This window comes from Chiloscyllium punctatum, chromosome 16 (genome assembly GCF_047496795.1).
Source record: "Chiloscyllium punctatum isolate Juve2018m chromosome 16, sChiPun1.3, whole genome shotgun sequence".
NCBI classification, from domain to species: Eukaryota; Metazoa; Chordata; class Chondrichthyes; order Orectolobiformes; family Hemiscylliidae; genus Chiloscyllium; species Chiloscyllium punctatum.
In genome coordinates, this window is record NC_092754.1 from 27,904,227 (window position 1) to 27,929,024 (window position 24,798).

A 24,798-nucleotide genomic window follows, 5' to 3' on the forward strand; every position below is an offset into this window, starting at 1 on the left:
TCTGTAAGACTCTGGCCCCTTGTCATACTATGACTGCCAAACCTTAAACAGTGACTGTTCCCCATTATGTCCCTTTGGTGCCTGCGCTAAAGTTTAATGCATCCCTCAGCATGTAGTTTGGAACTTCAAAGTACTAGACACAGAATCACAGGACAGTTATGGCACAGAAAAAAGAAATTTGGCCTGTTGTGTTTGCACCAGTTTTCCAAAATAACACAATATCGTTCTCATACATTTTACCCTATAACCCATAACTGCACATCGGTTCACTTAAGTATTCATCTAGTGCCCTGTTGAATGCCTCAATTGAAATCACCTCAATCATACTTCCTGTGTATTTCATGCACATGCCATTTGTTTTGAAAGACATTTCTTTCTCAGTGCTCAAAAAGTTTCCTTCTTTTTGGAATAGTATTTTCAATTCTGGTCTGTAGGAAAAATGTTAAACTTGAAAGAATGCTGAAAGGATTTACAAGGATGTTGCTGGAATTGGAGAGATTGAGATATATGTGGAAGCTGAATAGGCTGAGGCTATTTTCCATGCAGTGTCAGAGGTGAGGGGGGGTGTGGTGGTGGCCGTGGGGGTGGGGGCGATGGGTGGGTGGTTGTGCAGTGACCTTATAGAGGCTTATAAAATCATAAAAGGCAGGAAAGGGTGAATGGCCAAGGTCTTTTTCCCAGGGTAGTGACTCCCAAAACTAGAGGGCATTGGTTTAAGGTGAGGTGGGAAAGATTTAAAAGGGATCTAAGGGACAACCTTTTCACATAGAGGGTGGTGTGCACATGGACTGAGATATGGGCCAAATGCTGGCAAAAGGGACTAGATTAATCTGGTCAACTTGGATGAGCTGCAACGTAGGGTCTGTTTCCGTGGTGTATAACTCTATAAATTTAATTCTGCCCCTTCTTAATCTTGATCCTTTTTTAAATGGGAGAACAGTTTTTCCAAATGTACTATGCCCAGACTGCTCATGCTTTTGAAAACTTCTATCAATTCTCCTCTCCAAGGAAAATAATCCCAAAACTCAGTTGAGAAAACCACTTTGCAATTGAAGACTAGCAGGTTTGGGCAGATCAAAGGGCATTTTTCACTGAGTTGCTGATTTCCCTGGATGCAGTTAATTCTAATTTTGATGTTTGGCCTCAGAATGGCCTGGAGAGTAGACTCCTCTCTCGTGGAACCGATTGAGATGAAAGTCGGCAAAACCGCTGTAGCTCTCGCCAGATCTTCTGTGCAAAAGCATTTTTCACTGGACAATGTTCTCTTCTGCGCTACAGCCATCTTGAGGTTAATGTCATACAGTCATAGAGATGTACAGCATGGAAACAGACCCTTCGGTCCAACCCGTCCATGCCGACCAGATATCCCAACCCAATCTAGTCCCACCTGCCAGCACTGGCCCATAATCCCTCCAAACCCTTCCTATTCATATACCCATCCAAATGCCTCTTAAATGTTGCAATTATACCAGCCTCCACCACATCCTCTGGCAGCTCATTCCATACACGTACCACCCTCGGTGTGAAAAAGTTGCCCCTTAGGTCTCTTTTATATCTTTCCCCTCTCACCCTAAACCTATACCCTCTAGTTCAGGACTCCCCGACCCCAGGGAAAAGGCTTTGTCTATTTATTCTATCCATGCCCCTCATAATTTTGTAAACCTCTATAAGGTCACCCCTCAGACTCCAATGCTCCAGGGAAAACAGCACTAGCCTGTTCAGCCTCTCCCTGTAGCTCAGATCCTCCAACACTGGCAACATCCTTTTAAATCTTTTCTGAACCCTTTCAAGTTTCACAACATCTTTCCGATAGGAAGGAGACTAGAAGTGCACACAATATTCCAACAGTGGCCTAACCAATGTCATGTACAGCTGCAACATGACCTCCCAACGCCTGTACTCAATACTCTGACCAACAAAGGAAAGCATACCAAATGCCTTCTTCACTATCTTAGCGATCTGCAACTTCACTTTTAAAGAGCTATGAACCTGCACTCCAAAGTCTCTTTGATCAGCAACACTCCCTAGGACCTTACCATTAAGTGTATAAGTCCTGCTAAGATTTGCTTTCTCAAAATGCAGCACCTCGCATTTATCTGAATTAAACTCCATCTGCCACTTCTCAGCCCATTGGCCCATCTGGTCCAGATCCTGTTGTAATCTGAGGTAACCCTCTTTGTTGTCCACTACACCTCCAATTTTGGTGTCATCTGCAAACTTACTAACTGTACCTCTTATGCTTGCATCCAAATCATTTATGTAAATGACAAAAAGTAGAGGACCCAGCACTGATCCTTGTGGCACTCCACTGGTCACAGGCCTCCAGTCTGAAAAACAGCCCTCCACCACCATCCTCTGTTTTCTACCTTTGAGCCAGTTCTGTATCCAAATGGCTAGTTCTCCCTGTATTCCATGAAATCTAACCTTGCTAATCAGTCTCCCATGGGGAACCTTGTCGAACGCCTTACTGAAGTCCACATAGATCACTATGCCCTTATCAATCTTCTTTGCTACTTTTTCAAAAAACTCAATCAAGTTTGTGAGACATGATTTCCCACGCACAACGCCATGTTGACTATCCCGAATTAGTCCTTGCCTTCCCAAATACATGTACATCCTGTCCCTCAGGATTCCCTCCAACAACTTGCCCACCACCGAGGTCAGGCTCACCGCTCTATAGTTCCCTGGCTTGTCCTTACTGCCCTTCTTAAACAGTGACACTACGTTTGCCAACCTCCAGTCTTCCTGCACCTCACCTGTGACTATCGATACAAATATCTCAGCAAGAGGCCCAGCAATCACTTCTCTGGCTTCCCACAGAGTTCTCGGGTGCACCTGATCCCTTTACCTGCGAACATCTGCCTCCAATCAGCTTTCGAAAGTTCTTGCCTAATCCCGTCAAAACTGGCCTTTCTCCAATTTAGAACTTGTACTTTTAGATCTGGTCTATCCTTTTTCATCACTATTTTAAAACGAATAGAATTATGGTCGCTGGCCCCAAAGTGCTCCCCCACTGACATCTCAGTCACCTGCTCTGCCTTATTTCCCAAGAGTAGGTCAAGTTTTGCACCTTCTCTGGTAGGTACATCCACATACTGAAACAGAAAATTGTCTTGTACACACTTAAGAAGTTCCTTTCCATCTAAACCTTTAACACTATGGCAGCCCCAGTCGATGTTTGTTTGGAAAGTTAAAATCCCCTACCATGACCACCCTATTATTCTTACAGATAGCTGAGATCTCCTTACAAGTTTGTTTCTCAATTTCCCTCTGACTATTGGAGGGGTCTATAATACAATCCCAATAATGTGATCACCCCTTTCTTATTCCTCAGTTCCACCCAAATAACTTCCCTGGATGTATTTCCGGGAATATCATCTCTCAGTACAGCTGTAATGCTGTCCCTTATCAAAAATGCCACTCCTCCTCCACTCTTGCCTCCCTTTCTATCCATCCTGTAGCATTTGTATCCTGGAACATTATGTTGCCAGTCCTGCCCATCCCTGAGCCATGTTTCCATAATTGGTATGATATCCCAGTCCCCTGTTCCTAACCATGCCCTGAGTTCATCTGCCTTCCCCGTTAGGCCCCTTGCATTGAAATAAATGCAGTTTAATTTATTAGTCCTACCTTGTCCCTGCCTGCCCTGACTGTTTGACTCACTTCTGTTCTTAGCTGTCCCCGTCTCAGATCGATCTCTTTCCTCACTATCTCCCTGGGTCCCACCCCCCCCCCCCCCCCCCCCACCCCCCCACCTTACTAGTTTAAATCCTCCTGAGCAGTTCTAGTAAATTTCCCTGCCAGTATATTAGTCCCCTTCCAATTTAGGTGCAATCCGTCCTTCTTGTACAGGTCACTTCTACCCCAAAAGAGATTCCAATGATCCAAAAATGTGAATCCTTCTCCCATACACCAGCTCCTCAGCCATGCATTCATCTCCAACCTCCTATTCCTGCTCTCACTAGCTCGTAGCACTGGGAGTAATCCAGCTATTACTACCCTTGAGGACCTCCTTTTTAAATTTCTGCCTAACTCTCTGTAATCTCCTTTCAGAATCTCAACCTTTTCCCTTCCAATGTTGTTGGTTTCAATGTGGACAATGACCTCCTGCTGGCCCCTCTCCCCTGTGAGAACATTCTGCACTCTCTCTGAGACATCATTGATCCTGGCACCAGGGAAACAACACACTATTCTGCTTTTTCCTCTGCTGGCCACAGAAACGTCTGTCTGTACCTCTGACTACAGAATCCCCTAACACAATTGATCTCTTGGACACCGACATACCCCTCGTTGCATTAGAGCCAGTCTCAATACCAGAAACTTGGCTGTTTGTGCTACGTTCCCCTGAGAATCCATCACCCCCTACATTTTCCAAAACAGCATACCTGTTTGAAATGGATATATCCACAAAAGACTCCTGCACTAGCCGCCTACCTCTCTTACCCTTTCTGGAGTTAACCTATCTATGTGACTGTATCTGAGAGTCCCCCCCTTCCTATAACTGCCGTCCATCACATACTGTTGCTGTTGCAAATTCCTCATCGCTTCTATCTGTCTCTCCAATCGATCCACTCGATCTGATAAGATTTGCATCCAACAGCATTTATGGCAGATATAATCCGCAGTAACCCTTAAACTCTCTTTAAACTCCCACATCTGACAAGAAGTACATTACTGCAAAGGCCATTTTTGCTCCTTCACAATCTACAGACTCAGAAAATAACACCATCTTATTCCTCTACAAACACTACCCCAGGTTAAATTAATAGCTGTGGCTTATATTTTAAGTTTAATTAAGAGACTTATCTCCAAAAACATATAATCAAGAAAGAATCCACTATACTCACTACTGCAGCCTTTCTCTTCGACAGACTTAAAACAATTAACTTATCTGATTCTGTACTGTGAACTTTGCCCAACAGTTCCTCCAAGATTAGTTGTGAATTTCACTGTTTGTTAATTTTCGGAGATGCACTCTGACGTCCAGCGTTACACAAAGTCAAACAGCAAAGGCAGTAACTGTGCAGGTTCTCTCTCTCTCTCTCTCTCTCTCTCTCTCTCCTGCAATGTCCTCACCATGTGCTTCCTTTGTCTGTGCTTCTCCCTTTTAAAACTGCTGTTGTTTTTGACTTTTTTTTCCCAAAGTTCCAAAACAATGCAACAGCATATAAAACAGTAATTGCTGCTCCTGGAGTTCAAGGAAATCACCTCCAGCACCTAAAATACCTCAAAAAAAGGAGCAGTTCTTACAGCCAGAAATTTTTCCCATCCTCCATCTTGGATTGTGTGTAGGAAATACATTTTGGGTGTTTAGGGAGGATCTTATAGGATGTACCTTTTTTATCACCGGTCGCTATCGAAGTCCACGCCACAGAAAAAAACGTCCTTCCGCCCATGTATCTGTGCCAGTCAAAAACAAACATGTAATATATCTTGATCTTTCTAAGTTGTAATGATGAGGTCAAGAATGGTTCAGGTGAGATGCTTTTCATTCCAGTAGCCAGCCTACACTCTGTAAACTTGAAGAGTGACCACTGCACCCAGGTCTCCAAGGGGAGAGGAGAAAACGGAGGAAAAACAACAAGAACCTTTAGGGTTACATTCAAATTAAGTGACTAAAGCTGACCTAATTTATTTGATGGCCATGAAACTATCCAACAGGATCTAACATCTCCTTTTCCTGCAGAGATTTTAAGGGTGTTATGTACAGACCACTGCCTGATGAACTTGTGGTAATAGGTCATAGAGTCATAGAGACGTACAGTACACAAACAGACCAGATATCCCAACCCAATCTAGTCCCACCTGCCAGCACCCAGCCCATATCCCTCCAAACCCTTCCTATTCATATACCCATCCAAATGCTTTTTAAATGTTGCAATTCTACCAGCCTCCATCACTTTCTCTGGCATCTCACTCCATACACGTACCACCCTCTGTGTGAAAAAGTTGCCCCATAAGTCTCTTTTATATCTTTCCCCTCTCACCCCAAACCTATGCCCTCTAGTTCTTGTTTTTCAAATGTTTAAAAACTGAATTTAACTTGTACCATCTTCCATTTTGGGAATTGAACCTGTGCACCAAGAATATTAGCCTAGCACTCTGGATTACTAGGGTGGTATAATATTTTTCATTGTAAGCCTTTCCATGGGAAACAGGTGAGACTGAATGCATTGTTCTGCAGCAAACAGGTGAGGCCCCTCTTTCACCCTCAGAACCTCAGCAGATAGTGACACTTGCATACCAAGAGTTCACAAATGACCTCCCTGCCATGATTATCCTCCCTTTTATTCAGTATTCAAAGCTACTTCCTAAGCAACATGTCCACCCAAGTGGTGTAAATTGTTGCAGTAAGAGATCTGCATATCAGGGGACAGGGAACTTTCTACTTTATACAAATTTAATGCATTCTACTACTTCATAGTTACAATGAGATGGGGAGTGAGATGCCATGTAGGAAGATCTAAAAGATGAAAGCTGCATGTTAATATAGAATGGGTAATAACATTATAATTTTATCATCATTATTGCAAAGTTTATTTTCTGCACCTTGTTTGCATTTCCCTTTTAATGAAGCAACATGGTGATTGCAATGTGAAATATGTGTTTTGGAAAATTTCACAATGCAATGTTTGTTCCCTAAGTTAAGGTTTACAGATTTGAGTTATAACCTTGAACAAAAGGTCAGCTTTAGTCACTTAATTTGAATGTAACCCTAAAGGTTCTTGTTGTTTTTCCTCCGTTTTCTCCTCTCCCCTTGGGGACCTGGGTGCAGTGGTCACTCTTCAAGTTTACAGAGTGTAGGCTGGCTACTGGAATGAAAAGCATCTCACCTGAACCATTCTTGACTTCACCACATGCAACTAGGAGAAAGTGAGGACTGCAGATGCTGGAGATCAGAGCTTAAAAAGCTCTGAAGAAGGGCTTATGCCCGAAACGTCAATTTTCCTGCTCCTTTGATGCTGCCTGACCTGCTGCGTTTTTCCAGCAACACATTTTTAAGCTCTTCACCACATGCAACCACAACTGGATAATGATCAGCATTTTTATTCCCTTTCAAGAGAACCATTAGCTGTTGTAACACACATACCATTGTCCCAGCCAAGATAAGCATTTTCACCAGAGACTAGGTACAGTTCCCAGGCCGTTACCATCTTTATGGCTCAGCTTGACCAAAACCATACTTTTTAAAGATAGTTCATCTCCCATCCTTTTCTTTCTATGAGAGGAATACACAGTTTGTGGAATTAATCCTGTTATTGAGGGGATCTTTCTAAGTGCGTAGAGATAGTGGAGACAGAACATAAGACTAAGCCAACTCTGAGAGCTGTAATCTGAAATTCAAAATCTGAAAGGATGGTGAAAATATATTCAACAGTTAAATTCAAAAGAGAATTGATTAATATTGTTATGAAGTTGAAGGCGTGTACTGTGCCTTTAAGAGAAAGAATGCTATTCTGAACTGAGGGCTGACGAGCATCTGCGGTGGTAGATAGCAGTCTCAGAGTATACTGGAACATTGAAAATATTTAACATTTGGCTGTGAAATGGATACCTGAGTTGGTTGCTGTTTTGACAACGATTCAAATTTAACCAAATCAGTTTAAATTATGGCCCAGGATATTAAAACCCAATCGAGTTTAAATTTGGTGTTTTGCAACATCAAACCAATTAGATGATCTGATGTTGGGGATATAAAAAAAAGGCAGGCATTTCGAAAATCAGGCAGAGCAATTGTGATCAACACAGATCCAAGAAATTAGAAAACATTATCTATCAAAAGTACCTTTTCATATGAAACATATTCACAGTAAAAAGAAAGAAGATGACACAGGGAGGTCTTCAGCCAGAAGAAGACAGACACCAAAGACAACAGCTGGTGTATGGTTTGGAAATTAAGTTGATGTAATTTTAATAAGTTTTGTTGGAACAGTATATTGTTACAGAGTTGGAGGCATGTCATAAGCAGTTAAGAGAAAGGGAGGCTTAGAGTTGTGAATAGTTGTTGTTTAATGTTCACTTTCAGAGTTAAAGAATAAATTGATATCATTTTCTTTAAACAGTAGAATTTGGGAGTTCTCTGTCACTCACATTTTAACAGATTATGAAGCGAGATGAGCTTTTCTGGGTGTTTGGTTTAAGTAACGTTAGGGTTCACCATAGTGTTGTAACAATATTCAAAGCAAAAAAGCGGTAGAGCTATTGTAAAAGAGCAAGGAATTAGGAATAATTAAGTAGTTTGACCAACAAGCCATCAATATCATAGTGGGCCAAATGGCTTATGATTTGAAGAGACAGTACCCAATAACTCCCTTCACCATTTCAATCCAGTTTGCCACTGTTTACAGGTAGAAACATCTTCCTAAACAGCTTCAGCAAATTCCATGTCAGCCAGAAGTCCGGTTGTTAGATTTACCTTAACAGCACCAAAATTGGATTCAAAATACATATCAGTTGGCAAAACATCACAACTAGTGTTGAACAGGGTTCTTTGCCTCAGAGAATAGGAAGTTGCTAGGATCTTCGACTATGTCAGATACAACTGCTTCCTTTGCTGGTGGAATGATAAGAAGTTAAATGGCAATGAATCTGGTTTTCTGTTCCACTTTCGATCTTAGTGATTTCTATGGTCCTATAGTGATTTTTGGTTTTACGTTATACTGGAGTGAAATCATTGCGATGAACATTGAGTGAATTCTACAATGGATGGGCAGTCTCCTTCCAGACAACAATTAACCCCAATGTATTTTTGACATAAGGTTAAGTTCATGATTCTAAAGATTAAGATCCAAAACTTTATTCCATAATTTGTGGAGAATAGATGGAGTGAGGTATCAAAAGGTATTTAAAAGGAGAAATTGTTCCAGCCAGCACTAACTATTAATCCATGTTAGCTTGGTACAAGTGATACAGGTTGAAGATGTCTTCAATTTTGCAAATATGGACAAGAATAACAAAGTAGGATAGTGCCATCTGACGATTTTAAAACAGTGAAGATGCAGGAACAAGGAAAACAAATAGATACATTTCGAGCATAGGAAGTTTAAGACAGTAAAACTCAAATAATAGTGATCTTAGCCATGTCAATTGAATAGAGAAGGACTGAAGAAGTCATAATTCAGGAGAGCTTTCTAAAAACAGGAGGTTTTCCAAAAAAAAACTGCAGATATTAGCTTTATCAGTTGGACATTTGTGCAATATTTATCTAGAACCATTTACCTGAACAGACAGCTAGGCTCTTTCCTGGTAATACCGTTAAATATTAACTACATTGTGTGTTCATGCATAATATTAGCTGTTGTTGAAATGTGCTGCTGCTGAGAGAGGGAATATTCTAGATTTGTTGCACCAGAGTGGAGTTTCATCAAGCATATTCAGTCTAGCTCTGCAGCAATAAGGTAAGTGCATTTCAGACTACCAGAGTATTTGATAAGGTGCTGGAAAAAAGCAAAACATCAAATGGGATAAAGGCTAATTTATTATCTTGGATAAAGGATTAGCTAACTAACAAAAAGCAGAATAAATGGGTCTTTTTCTGGTTGGCAAACTGTAACTAGTGGGATGCCACAGAATTTGCACCTCATGCTCCAACTATTTACAAGCTATAGTAATGACTCGGATGTACGGTTAGGTTGTACAAACCCAAATTTGTAGATGACACTAAAATATGTGGGAACCTAAGTTGCAATTAAGATCTTGTAAGATAAAATAATGTAGGTTATGTTTTAACTGTAATTAACAACAAGCTTGTTTGAATTGTATTTATTTCAGTTATTTCATAGTTTCTCTATCAGATGCTTCCATTTATCTACAGTTAAAACGTCAATTCCTAAATATATAACCCACATTTGTAAAATATAGAATTACATTTTCACAACACTCTCTAGCAATCCAGTTGCGTTATCAAACATCTTTTCTGCTTTTGGTGTGAACCTAGCAACTGCAGTTAGGACCTCCCTTATTCATAACTTACATGGTCAAATTCCTTAGTTTTTAGCAATATTTAATTATGTTTCTGCAGCAATGTTACTACATCCCTAAATTAACTTGCCTGCTGTTAACAATGTTGACCCATAATGATTTCTGTTCAAATCGGGTTATCCAAAGAAGGTCATTTCTTCCTATTTCCTCAAACACTGTAACTTCTGACAAACCCACAAGAATCCAAGAAGTCTGCGTTCCTCCAGCTGAGGACTCTTACACATTCAACACTCCCTTATTGTGATTGGTAGTCAAGCCTTCAGCTAAAAGTCTGGAATTCTTCCTGCCATCTCTTCATATTCCGCTCTTCGTTATAGTCCTGTCTCCAAACTTTCCTCTTTACCCAAGCCTTTGTCCATTTATCCAAGACATTGGAATATTTTCAATCTTTACAGTCCTGTACAAATACTACTGTTTCTGTTTGTATAGGTTTTAGAGAACGGCCATGTCGTGGAAGTATGTAATTTTCACCTTTTTGTCGATTGTTGAGGGATTCAGCTCCTGTCCAAGCGTCTGCACCTGTCACTGGAATCGTAATAATTTAACAGTGGATTGTGGAAGTGCTGGACTCAATTTCATTCCGTTGGATATACCCGTAGATGTGAACATTCTGAAACTAAGAAATAATTCAATTCAATTGGAATCAAATTCCTTTCGAAGTACATCTGATCTTCAAATTCTCCATCTTGAGATGAACAATCTCTATTTGCTCCCTCATGATTTATTCGCATGGGTTCCTCGCCTAAGAGGCCTTTATCTGTATAAAAACAAGTTGACCCACTTGCCAGAAAATATCTTCAACAATGTTCCAAATCTGGAATACCTCCTGCTCAATGGAAACCAGTTAGTCAATATTTCTGATCAACTTTTCCTCCCTTTGAAGAATCTCAAGACGTTAGTTCTGTCCCACAATCATCTCCAAGTGGTTTCTCCACATAGCTTCCTAGGTTTGGAATCATTGAAGGCATTGTCCCTGTCATTCAATCATCTCTCTGTTCTTCCAGAGTCAATTTTTGAAAATTTGCATAATCTCAGAATATGTTCCCTCAACAACAATAGATTGGAATCCCTTCCCATGAATATCTTTCAAGGTTTGCGAAATCTAACCTGGCTAACATTAGCAAAGAACGCCCTCTGGGAGCTACCCCCAAAACTTTTCAGTCGCACGCCACTCCAAAACCTCTTTCTGAATGGCAACAAACTGGAGGTGCTGCCTACAGGCATTTTACATTCTTTAAAGGTGAGACAAAATGATTTTTTTTAATCTTTCACTGAAATATTCCAATAAAAAGTAGACGTTGAAGGGGGTGATTCTCCTGTAACTGCCCTTATCTTCCTTCCCCACACCACTGCCCAGATGAAACACGCTGGAGTGGGATGCTGTCATAAAGGAACTTGTTTTTATTCTGTGGGGATTTTAATGCTGCTTATTTTCAAGGAGGCTGAAGCACTCTCCTAGATCATATGAGAATGTCTTTCATGTATTGCTCAACTGATATTTTACAGTAACAGGAAAGGTAGACATCGCACTGCATTATGTATTATCCAACTAAGATGGAGCTTGTGGGCCAATCCTTTTAAGTCTTCCGAGTTTACTTCCAAACTAAACTCAATCAGTTTACTTGCTGTATCCCAATGCAAGCTTCACTTCTGAAAACGTCTGCTCTGGCTTGATATCATGACTGCCAATAACTCTGGTAGCTTCCCAAATGACTATTTGCAATTGAACCTGCTTGAGTGTTGGCTGACAATTGTTGTGTAAGGGCATCAGGACTCTGAGATGTCATGGAACTGCACATCACTGAGGATAAATGACAGCAGGGTAAGATAGTTATATTAGGTAAAGAACTAATCTATGAGTCAGAGCCTGGTATATCTATGATTACCACATACAGCAGTGTTTGGTAATAATGTATGATCAATAGCATTACTTTGAAATCGAAGCCTGAAGACAATTGTTTACATTGCTTTCCCTTTGACCAGTCTGTCATGCATCCAACTTCTTAGTATAGTATCAAGCCATACAATAAAAAACAGACGAGACCAATTATGTTGTCATCTAACATTCAGACATGCACAGTTACCAGTTACCTACCAGTTCGGATTACTGATTAGTGATCCACAACACAAGAACACTGAAACCAACTGTGTCCAGCTTACCATCAGCCCAGCTCCAACCAGCTAACTCAGCACAAATTGATGATTTAACTTAGGGCCTGCTGATTCTAATTGGCCTAGCTGAATCACTGAATGAATTTGCTGCAAAGTGATGGTTTTTCATCTAATCAGAATGTCTGCATGATTTAATATACAGAAACAGGGAAAAAAAATCAAGTAGTTTGGAGTTCACAAAGGAGCTGGTCTTTATAGTATAACATTTAGATGACACTTAATGAGTTTTATATGTGCTTTCCAGAACCTTGCTTACTTAGATCTACATGACAACCAGCTGGAGTTGGTGCCTAATGGAATTTTTGAACCACTGGTTAATCTGAACTCCATCAGATTGGAGCAGAATCCCTGGAGGTGTGACTATGGGAATAGTTATCTTCGCTGCTGGATCAAACATCACCCAAAGACCGTCATGAGTAAAAATATCAACAAACGTGAATCTGTAATCTGTCACTCACCACAGCATCTGGCAGGAAATGCCATGGTGAATGTGACTGCTGAAGAAATGGGCAAGTGTCAAACTTTGGAGCTCATTACTTCACATTAGCAAGGTCATTGAAAATAACAATCATTTGATGGTGAATGAATATTCCTGAAACTGTAACGGCATTATCTTATGTCTGCTACTATTTTGCTTCCTTTTGCAGAATTATATTGTTAATCACACAATATCACAGTCTTGCTCATAACGTAGTGCAACCATTTGAATGGTGTTAGTGCTGGGCATTGAAATACTTTCCCCCCAGGTTCACAGAGCCTAGCTATATCAATTTTTAAGTCAGGCAATCCATGGGGTTAGATGCATAGTAAATGTCTCTCTGGGCCATATTCTCAGACCTGTGTCTGCAGCAAAATAAGATTTTCCAGTCTCGGTATGTTGCATTTCACTTCGAGCTGCTTCTCAATTGTCTTCACTTCTTCCAAAAATCGAACATCCAGCTTAAACAATCATCAATTCATATATTAACAGAAAGTTGGATCCTAGTAACAGAAATCATTGAGGTAGAAACCTCGAAATAGCTCCTTTGCTGAGCAGATCCTGCTCTGCTCTGTGTGAAAACTCCTGCAACAGTAAGGACCTGAGAAGCAGGGAGTAAAATGAGGCTTGTGTCTGGATATTGTGCTAGAATTAGATTCATGTAAATCATGTTGGTCATATGATTCTAACACCAGTAAGTCAGAAGACACCAGTCTAGACTAAGTCACTGAAGAGAGAGATTTTAGATATGACATTACAGAACTGTATTTGATAACCGACTATTTACCAGCGTTAGTAAAGGAGTGGTTCAGTACATAGGAGTTAAAGAGCCTTTATTAATGATGGTCAGAAGTCACACAACACCAGATTTTAGTTCAACAAGTTTACTTGAAATCACAAGCTTTCGGTGAGCTGCTTCTTCCTTTGGTGAAGATTTCAAATGAACCTATTGGGCTATAACCTGGTATCATGTGACTCCTGACCTTGTCCACCCCAGTCCAATACTGGCACCTCCATTGAACTCAAGTCAGCCAGGCATAACAGTCAATTGGCATCTCTGGTACAGACTTTGCCATTACCTCAACCTATTGATAATGTAGAAGGTACACAATGAGGCCTGGATTGGGAACTCTGGAAATGTCAGTTTCAGCTCTTCAGAACAGCTGAGGCTTACACACATAGCACCACCAATTTCAGCACATTTTTATATGCTACAGGCCTAATAGCTGATAAGACTTTGGACACTTTGTCCTAACAAAGTCCACTGATCCATGTCTTGTAGACTGGAGATTAGGCCACAGTCAGTCTTGTAGGTCAATTGCAGATTTCAGATGTCCAGACCTGCCGGAGATATGGAAGACTGTGTGGCTGCTCCATGACTGACATCCCTGGGCACTTGGAAGAGTCTTACCCAGGTCGAATGCACTGTACCAAAAGTGTTTTTAGAGTGATTCAGGGTACAGTGAGTTTTCACATACCAGCCTTCCTTCATTCACCTCATCTATGGAGTTCTGCTATCAGCTTTCTTCCTAATTAACAACCAGCAACTGGGAGACTATATTCGTTTTCATGAGTTCCTCGTCACATTTAGATTTTTAATTTCCTTCAGTAGCTTTTCTGTTAATGAGTTTGTGTAAATATTTAGTGTGTTATTTGAGTAGTAATTACTTTTTCATTTGGACCAATATTCACTTAATGTAGCTCCTTCCACCTCCCAGTTTCATCAGCGCCTCAGCTCATAACTGAATCAGGAATCTATTGTTTCTTTTTTTAACTCCCTGATCCCTCGAAGGTTTGGAATTTTTACCAATTAAGTATTGAGCAGAGCTTAAAGCCAACAAGCATTTTTAGAAATGCCCAGAAAAGCTGTTAAGCAGGAAGAACATAAATGATATAACCTTAAAGTCACCATCACCTTACTCTCTCATTAGATAGAGATGATGGTTTGACCTGAGGATTATCATGCCTCACGCAGGGAGAGAGAGGTTGAGAAGGAGAGCTCTACATGGTAACATCACCCAGTGCTGGAACTGAACCCAAGCTATTACTGTCACTCTGCATTACAAACCAGTTATCCAGCCAACTGAGCTAACCAAATCCCTACTCATCACACTGAAATAAAAAATGGTAAATACACAGGCATATTCATTTAGAAAAAAATTATATCTTTATTTCAAAACTACACTTTTCATGTTTACAAAAGAATTGCTAACATGATAGTGACCTTGTGAACTGGAACTGTAAATTTTAAACAATTCCCTTGATTTTCTTTTGTTTCAATTTCTATATCCATCAGCCCATCTTATAAAATACATTTGGCTTATTAAAATTCTGTACTGTACCATATATATTGAACACATGTAAAATGACACATTAGAAATGCAAAAAAAAAGAAAAACCAGAATATATAAACTGAACTCAATGACAAACAGTTTAGCACCATTTTGTGCATCACTTACATAAATAATTATGTTTCAGCACAGCGGTGCAAATTAATCCTGCCTCAACATTTAGCAGATGTTCTGGTCATGTGTCCAATGAGCAACGGGGGAAGCTCAGTTACATGATGCCCAATTGCAACCTTCCTTCATAATCTTTGAATTAGTTCTACTGGGAAATCTCATTGTTTATTTGTTCATCCACTTTTCATTCCTGACTAGAATATGTGTTTCTACAAACATTATTAGATTAACAGTCTTTCTTTATACCTCTCAAATATCCTTTACACATACTGGTGGTTGTGGTGGGAGCAGGAGGGTCAAGGTATTTGTATTTTCTATTTCAAAAGCACCTAATTCTTTGGATATCATGTGTTGCCACGTCCAAACTTTCTGTTTATGCAACTTGATTTTGTTCTTCCATTCCAATCATCAGTAAATTCTAGTATTTTACCAGGTCACACACTAGCTTTCATTTACCACAGAAATGGGTAGAATTTATGGATTTCAATTCATTATCACGAATAAAAGTTCCTAGTAACAAAAACAAAACTTGACACATTCAGCCAGCTAAGGAAACAGGTGCCATGTGCTAGCTAAACTATCAACCAGTCAACATGGGCGCAGTCAAGATCTCTGGCTCCCAAGTTTGAGATTTAAGATGATGAATGATGACTATTAGGTTTAAAGCTAAAATCAGGAAGCAAATCAAGAGTGGAAGAGAATAGTTCAAAACTAAATTAAGTTAGTTTGAAGCATAGTTACTAACTTCTGCTAAAATTCAAACGGTCGCACGAGAATGGGATGGTATGGCTGGAACTGTGATATTTACTAATGATTAAAGTTCACTAAAATTCTTGATAGACTGGATAGAGATATGAGAAAAATAGTTAGTACAAGTAAAGATGCCACATTTTTGAAATAAGGTTAACATTTTTAAAAGCTTACAATTCACCAATCAAAACTGATCAATTGCCAATCATATTTTAGATGAAAATAAAGTGACAGGCTACAACATTTTTTGATTCTACACTGTTAAACGACACACAGGCCCAGAGGACTGAACAGACACACTGTCATATGACTACAATATACAATCAGAACACAAATTAATAGTTAATGATGCTCGTGAAGCATTCAACAATATACTACTTATAATGATCAATGATTCTTTAAAATCACAACAGTAGTTATTTACTCAGCACAGCATTTTGTGTTTGACTATGAATCTTTTCCTGGGGAAAAAAAAGGGCTTGCGGAATTATCTGGAAGAGTTAAAGGGTGTTGCTTAGAACAAAACTAGTAAGCCAAGAATTAACAAAGCAGTCAGTACATTTTAGAATTTTGGTTTCTTCTGAAAATATCTTTATATCTGTCAAATATAGAATGCCTTTGTGTGCCTTTTCATGTTTACAAAAGGAGTGTTAATGTGATAGTGACCTTGCTAACTGGAACTGTAAATTTTAAACAAATCCCATGTTTTTCTTTTGCTCCAATTTCTATATCCCTCAGCAACAAGAAGCAAAACTTGCAGTATAGGCTCGTTTTTTGTTGTTGTCACAATGATTTTATTCCATGTGCCGCTTCAAGTCACGTGGGCAATGCAGAAGCTTCAGCTTTACCAGGCTGCCATCTGGGCCACTGCTCTCAACTACAAGACTAGAACATACACCTGGAATGCCTCACTCTCCAATTGCCTCTTCTTAACCTGTAGAAAAATGTGCTGTCTGTTCCAAGAGCTTTGTTTGGAACAGGAACTGCAAGCATTCAACTTCAGTGGCTTTTGATCATGCTACACTATTAAATTATTCTTACATTACAGAATTCACCAGAACAGCTTGAATTAAAACAATCAAACTGGATAAAATTGTCACCATTATTCTGTATTTAAAGGTTCTGGTCATCTGCAGACAAGTTAAAGTTTGCACTCTTACATTTAATATCGTGCATATTGGTATGAGGGGAAGCTCTAATCTCACTTTTAAAAACTAACTCCCTCATTTTATAACATTAACATATTCTTTAATACTGTTAGAGTTATGACACCATCCATGGTAATGAAATCTCATTTGTAGAACTGTAGAATCTAGCAAAGGCACAAGGCTTATAGTGCAGCGTACCATTCTGGATAAAAGGGAGCAGGATAAATTATGAAAAAGTAGTGTGTGACTCAGCTTGTAACATCACAGAAACAATCCATTAAAAATAGGGAGTATTTTTAGGGAGTGGCTCTCACCACCTGTGACAAATCCACATCCAATTAATTTATTGATAAATGCTGATCAGAGTATAATAATTATTCATTTTATTTGGAAAATACCAGTTTGGTTTATTTGATAGCATTCACACTGTTCAGTCAAAAGGGGTAGGTTTAAATCCCATTCTAGGACGTCTACATGTAACCTAGTCAGACCCTGCAGTGCAGTATTGAAAGACTACTGTCTTGACCTCCAAATAATATATGACACTAAGCTCCTTCCCACGTGCTCAGACGGACACATAAGGTTTCATTTAACTCATTACTGAATCAGGATTTGTGCAAAATGGGTGCTACATCCAGCTAAGTCAAGTACACCTTCGAGGTTGTTGGGAAATGCTTTATGGCTCTGCAAAGGATTTGCTCGAATGACATATTGATGGCATTCCGTTGTGTTCTAATGGTTTGTTTAATCATGTTGAAACTAGAAACCTGTGTAACAAACAGATCAGTTAAAGTAAATAGCAGCTGCTCATGAGTGAATTGCTATCCTCTGTACAATGACACATTCAAAAAGAATCCAAGTTCATTATTAAGATCGAGTAGCAATGGCAAGATCAACAGTCAGTGACTTGTTTGTATTAAACAAAGACTAGTGTTCCTAAAGTCATACATCAGAGACTTTGATTCTCCTTCCCCAATTCCTGGCAGTGCACAACACAGATATATACTTGCTACCCTTATCACACTTGAAAACAAACTACTGTAGTTGCAAATCAAAATATATTGCAATGCTTTCATTATTACTCAATCGATCAACCCAGGTTGGATGCTGGTTAATATTAAATTCTTGAAGGATACTGCCCGCCAACCCTAGTTGGGGCATTTTGCTAAATAAAGTTGCAGCAGCTTAGAATGGTTCCTAGCTATAACACCCTCAGTTTTTCACCCAACCCATTATGCAGTTATTTTCAGTGATGCAGTGACTGTTTTGTATTTCTTAAACAAAATTGCCAGTCAGCGGATTTATACACTTCTTTTTAAAGTCAACTTGAGTAAATGACACTGCATGCGCCCGATTCAAAAAGGTCACTTATCTTTTATTGATGTCACTGAAGCTTCCTACAGAATTGAGCATGTTCAGAAATCAAAAAGCGTGTACTCTGAAGATAACACTAACTGAAGCTGCACTGTTAAATGTGACATGTTTGTGTGTTGCACTCTGTGTGTTGCACTCTGCAGCATTATTTCAGGACCACAACTTTGAAAGTATGTTCAAAATTACATTTTAAACAGGTGAATCCCCCGACTATAGATTTATAAACAAAGTGGACACAAATAACGTATAGGCGAAATGTCAAGATTCTGGACTGAAAAGAGTTTTCTTCTACTTGGAATGTAGAAGAACCTGAGTTACCTGAGTTACTGAATTTAGATGGAAAATCAAAACAGAAATCTAATTGTATGCAACCACATATAAAAGACTTTTCTATTAGAATGACAAGATTATGTAACAAATATGTATACAAAATTCGATCAACTTCACAGGAAGCCATCTAGACTTTGTCACTGATCTTATTCTAACAATCTTCTCGTTCAGTTTCATCTTCCTTATATTTTTTAGTGGGTGGCAAGGTGGCACAGTGATTAGCACTACTGCCTCACAGGGCTAGAGACCAGGGTTCAATTCCTACCTCAGGCTACTGTCTGTGTGGAGTTTGCACATTCTCCCTGTGTCTGCATGTGGGTGCTCTGGTTTCCTCCCACAGTCCAAAAATGTGCAGGTTAGGTGAATTGGCCATGATAAATTGCCCATAGTGTAAGGTGAAGGGGCAAATGTAGGAGAATAGGTCTGGGTGGGCTGCTCTTCGGAGGGTCGGTGTGGACTTGTTGGGTCAAAGGGCCTGTTTCCACACTGTAAGTAATCTAATCTTTCTTTCATTATTTACCCAACTGTTTTGAAATCTCTTACCTAGTTTCATTTCAATAACCACTTTAAATATCTTATGAAAATACTACAGTATGTCTATTCTCCCAATTTTTGCTTAGATAGGTACTCATGTCACCTCCTCTTTGATCAGGGAATCTTGCATTACTTACTCTGTCTCTTTGCTGGCTATGTAGAACAGTCCATCTTCCGTAGTTACACCAGCACCACTCCCCACATCTTCCTCTGCTACAATGATGACTGCATTGGCGTCACCTCGTGCTTCCGTGAGAAGGTTGAGCAATTCATCAACTTCACCAACACATTCCACTCCGACCTTAAACTCACCTGGACCATCTCTGACACTTCCCTCCCCTTCCTGGACCTCTCCATCTCCATTAATGACAACTGACTTGACACTGGCATTTTTTACAAACCCACCGACTCCCACAGCTACCTGGATTACACCTCTTCCCACTCTACCTCCTGCAAAAATGCCATCCCATATTCCCAATTCCTCCGCCTCCGCCGTATTTGCTCCCAGGAGGACCAGTTCCACCACAGAACACACCACATAGCCTCCTTCTTTAGAGACCGCAATTTCCCTTCCCACGTGGTTAAAGATGCCCTCCAACGCATCTCATCCACATTCTGCCCCTCCGCCCTCAAACTCCACCCCTCCAACTGTAACAAGGACAGAACGCCCCTGGTGCTCACCCTCCACCCTACCAACCTTTGCATAAACCACATCATCTGATGACTTTTCAGCCACCTCCAAATGGACCCCTCCACCAGGGATATTTTTCCTTCACCACCCATTTCCACCTTCCGCAAAGACCGTTCCCTCTGTGACTACCTGGTCAGGTCCATGCCCTCCAACAACCCACCCTCTCTTCCTGGCACCCTCCCCTGCCACCGCAGAAATTGCAAAACCTGCGCCCACACCTCCTCCCTCACCTCCAACCAAGGCCCCAAAGGAGCCTTCCGCATCCATCAAAATTTTACCTGCACATCCACTAATATCATTTATTGTATCCGTTGCTCTCGATGCGGTCTCCTCTACACTGGGGAGACTGGGCGCCTCCTAGCAGAGCGCTTTTGGGAACATCTCCGGGACACCTGCACAAATCAACCCCACCACCCTGTGGCCCAACATTTCAACTCCCCCTCCCACTCTGCTGAGGACATGTAGGTCCTGGGCCTCTTCCACCGCCACTCCCTCACCACCCGACACCTGGAGGAAAAACGCCTCGTCTTCCGCCTCGGAACACTTCAACCCCAGGGCATCAATGTGGATTTCACCAGTTTCCTCATTTCCCCTTCCCCCACCTCATCCCAGCTCCAGCCTTCCAGCTAAACAGCCCTCATGACCTGTCCTACCTGCCTATCTTCCTTTCCACCTATCCACTCCACCCTCCTCTCTGACCTATCACCTCCATCCCCACCCCCATTCACCTATTGTACTCTTTGTTACTTTCTCCCCACCCCCACACCTCATTTATCTCTCCATTCTGCAGGCACCCTGCCTCTATTCCTGATGAAGGGCTTTTACCCGAAACGTCGATTTTCCTGCTCCTCGGATGCTGCCTGACCTGCTGTGCTCTTCCAGCACCACTCTAATCTAGACTCTAGTTTCCAGCATCTGCAGCCCTTGGTTTTACCTAAATAACTGGTCATAATCTAACATGCTTCCATGTAAAAGTTAGCTTTAAGAACTATGTAAACTTGAATATAGTGGGAACAAATTATGTTTCAGTACCTTTTTTGTAACATGGGAATCAAGTTAATGTTTGTTTTGTTCCGACAATCTTGGACCGTCAATTATTTTAAGCTTTGATACGACTTCTGTAACTTGAATTGAAGCTTCTCTAGCATGAGATAATTTCACCTTTTCAAACTGGACCCCAGCCAGGTTCATCCAGTCAGGTTTAATTATACATGGAATGAGTAGGGATTTGGAAAAAATACTACTTCTATTCACCCTCCCTCTGTTTAATCAGCTTTTAATACGAATAGGAATCTACAAGCTTATTGAGAGCTTATAATACTCCACACCTTGCTTATCCAAAGCTTGTAAAACAGTAGGCACCATTTATTGAGTACAGGAGTTGGGAGGTTATGTTGCAGCTGTACAGGACATTGGTTAGGCCACTGTTGGAATATGGCGTGCAATTCTGGTCTCCTTCCTATCGGAAAGATGTTGTGAAACTTGAAAGGGTTCAGAAAAGATTTACAAGGATGTTGCCAGGGTTGGAGAATTTGAGCTAAAGAGAGAGGCTGTACAGGCTGGGGCTGTTTTCCCTGGAGCATCGGAGGCTGAGGGGTGACCTTATAGAAGTTTACAAAATTATGAGGGGCATGAATAGGCTAAATAGACAAAGCTCCTTGGATGCTGCCTGAACTGCTGTGCTCTTCCAGCACCACTAATCCAGAATCTGGTTTCCAGCATCTGCAGTCATTGTTTTTACCACCTAAATAGACAAAGTCTTTTCCCTGCAGTCGGGGAGTCCAGAACTAGAGGGCATAGATTTAGGGTGAGAGAGGAAAGATATAAAAGAGACCTAAGGGGCAACTTTTTCACGCAGAGGGTGGTACGTGTATGGAATGAGCTGCCAGAGGATGTGGTGGATGCTGGTACAATTGCAACATATAAGAGGCATTTGGATGGTTATATGAATTGGAAGAGTTTGGAGGGATATGGGCCGGCTGCTGGCAGGTGGGACTAGATTGAGTTGGGATATCTGGTCGGCATGGACAGGTTGGACCGAAGGGTCTGTTTCCATGCTGTACATCTCTCTGACTCTATGACTCTATTTGCACCCTGAGTCTATTTCTTTGCCAAATATTTATTCAATACTCTTTTGAATCATTTCAATACTTTGCCCCCACGACCTCCTTGAGCAGTCTGCTTCATATACTCATCTCCATGATGAAGAAGTTGAATCTATTAATCTTACATCTTTCAAACTTAATTCTGTGTACTTCTTAAGAGTTTGTAATTATGTTAAATGTCATCTGATTTCAGTATGCCCATTATAGTCTCTACTAGCTGAGCAAAGATTTCTCCCGAAACCATAATATTTAATTCTAATTCACAAACAAAAACTATCTCCAGTTTAGAAGAAGAAGCAAAAATGGGAAGAAAAGCTAGGTTGATCTTTGGGACTGATTTTTTCTATTTAAGTGACTGGGGCCTTGCCCATGAGGTAATAAGGCAGATACTCACTGAGATTCTTGACACGACTGGATTCTTAGCTGTCGAGTTGTATTAAAGCCCAGTTTATTCTCCGATTTACTAAATCAATAGAGTTCCAATCTCACATTGTTTTGGACCATTTATTTTAATTACATTTTTCCTCACTCTCAAGGTTTCCCTCAAGCACAAATCCCTTGGTGGTGACCTGTATTTGGGCCTTTCCGCTCTTCCCTCGACCTGACAGTTAGGATACCTAACAGCGAGTCATCTGGGGTGACTCTCAAGACATTCCCTCATGACCTTCTGTGGAAACATCAAAACTCCACTGCCCCTCTTTTCCTGCCCTCACCCTGTGGCAAAGCCTAAATTGAGAACTTATTCTCCAAAGGTGTTATTAACCTGCAGTTACTACCCACCTGTATTGACAGGGTAATGCACCAGCTAGCCCAGAAGCAGCGATTGCATTTTAACTGCAATGCAGCAGAGGCAGAGTAAACGCAGAGGAGACCACTATTGTGTAATCGACTGTTTGCTGTCTGGATTTCTGGTACTACTTTTCTATTTTCATGTTTTCAAATGTTTGTAATTTGGGTTTTAGTTAAAAAGTATCTGCCTTTCTCAAGAGATCAGCAAGAAGAATGCTTCTGATAGGACTCCTTGCTTTCTCCTGTTCTCCCACTTCTAAAGAAGGTACAGACTAGTTTGGGTGCGGACACACTTTTATACCTCTCAAAACAGCCATTTAGCACTGATACAGTTCCATGGTAAGTGTCACAGGCTTTTTGATTGTGAGGGGCTTCCTTCTGGCCTGACTCATTTGCAATTGGGATCAGAAGAGGCATACTGGTTCATTTTTGTCCCTCTCTTGTCTGCTGATGTGGAAGGCAATCCTAGCTTTGAAATACTGCCCTGCCTGAGATTACGCAGTCCTTGGGACTGAATCCTTCCACTTGGGTGACCGTCCATTGCACCTAGGGCCTTTGCCAACAAGGCAACAAGGCAGATGCCTGGCAGAAATAGGCTGCACTCTGCTTATGTTACAATTCAGAATATCTAGTGAAAGTAATTTGGAACAAATACAATATAAGAAGGCATCAGATTCAGAAAGTAGTCAAAACACTGCTTTACAATCTGGCTTCCCAATGCTGTTTCCTTATGGTTTTCCCAAACTGTGCAAATTTACTGCAATATAATTATTTTACAAGTACAATTGCAAAGCTCCATGACAACATTCAGCATAAGTAACAGATTCAAACTATACTGTGGGCAAACCAATTACTCATACAGGTGAGCTATTTGTCCTCATACAAATTGGATAGCAGTGCCAAAGCTCATTTTAACACTGGGAGAGCCCTGCAGTCTTTAGAACTATAGAACAATAGAGGTTTTGTACACCCAGCCTGCACCCTTGACCTTTGTAATACTGGTATGACACCAGTATCTGTATGCTTGTAAGTGCAATAGCCAGACCAGCGTTAAGTCAGGTATTTTAACCAATCTAGCACTACTCATCCAGAGAAAGATGTGTTAATATTCTTGTTAGGCAATGTGACAAAGACAACAGCTTGCTGAAGGTTGAGTCAATTTGTACCTGGCCCCATTGCCAGCATTAGTTTAACTCCAGATAGAAACACCTCGTGGCTGATCCAGTTGGCAAATTTGCTCAGGATGTATAATCAGGATCCACTTAAAATTGTATTCGATCTACTGCTGTCTCTTCATGGCCTGATCACACCTCATCACTGGCTAGACTGCAGAATTCCTCCTGGTCCCTGTACCGTGGGGAGCTTGTCAAGTTTAAATAGCCCACATCTGAATGAAGTGACTGCGTTGGAAATGTAGATTTTGTGCCATCAGAACTCTCCAGTGTTTTGGATCGTCGAATGCTTTCCAAAGAACCGAAATTGTTATGATCATTTGGTGACGGTGTTTCACTGGAAGAGAAGAAGAATCTGGTAATTACAACAAAAACAACACCTACTACTTGCATTGACATAGCACCTTTATTGTAGGAAAGAATTGTTGCAGGGTGCTTCAAATAAAAATGGATGCAAAAGTAAAGAAGGACGCTTTAGGAGGATCGACTAAAAGTTTGGTCAAGAATACAGAGTCTGAAGTGTCATTTAAAGAAAAGAAGGAAGATGTGAATTTATGTGTTATGTTCCCAACCACCAGATATCTCAAAGCACTTTAGATTAGATTAGATTACTTACAGTGAGGAAACAGGCCCTTCGGCCCAACAATACCACACCGCCCCGCCGAAGCGCAACCCACCCATACCCCTACATCTACCCCTTACCTAACACTACGGGCAATTTAGCATGGCCAATTCACCTGACCTGCACATCTTTGGAGTGTGGGAGGAAACCGGAGCACCCGGAGGAAACCCACGCAGACACAGGGAGAATG

At 40.8% G+C, this 24,798-nt stretch overlaps 2 protein-coding genes across 10 annotated transcripts in view; one reads left to right on the forward strand and one right to left on the reverse strand.

The window, feature by feature from the left end:
* Nucleotides 1-9,283: 9,283 nt before the first annotated feature.
* Nucleotides 9,284-16,936, forward strand: LOC140487111 (uncharacterized). Its single transcript, XM_072586617.1, has 3 exons — nucleotides 9,284-9,398; nucleotides 10,411-11,221; nucleotides 12,398-16,936. The coding sequence occupies exons 2-3, from the start codon at nucleotides 10,427-10,429 to the stop codon at nucleotides 12,698-12,700; spliced, it is 1,098 nt and encodes a 365-aa protein (XP_072442718.1). The 5' UTR covers nucleotides 9,284-9,398; nucleotides 10,411-10,426; the 3' UTR covers nucleotides 12,701-16,936.
* The window catches only part of ccdc30 (coiled-coil domain containing 30), a 160,461-nt gene continuing 150,438 nt past the window's right edge, over nucleotides 14,776-24,798 (reverse strand). For 8 of the 9 annotated variants that reach the window (XM_072586608.1, XM_072586610.1, XM_072586609.1 and 5 more), the window contains one exon: nucleotides 14,776-24,323. In XM_072586608.1, the coding sequence (XP_072442709.1) occupies nucleotides 24,119-24,323 (205 nt within the window). In that variant the 3' untranslated portion in view covers nucleotides 14,776-24,118. The remainder of the gene's footprint in view (nucleotides 24,324-24,798) is intronic. The other variant, XM_072586615.1, reaches the window with a different exon arrangement.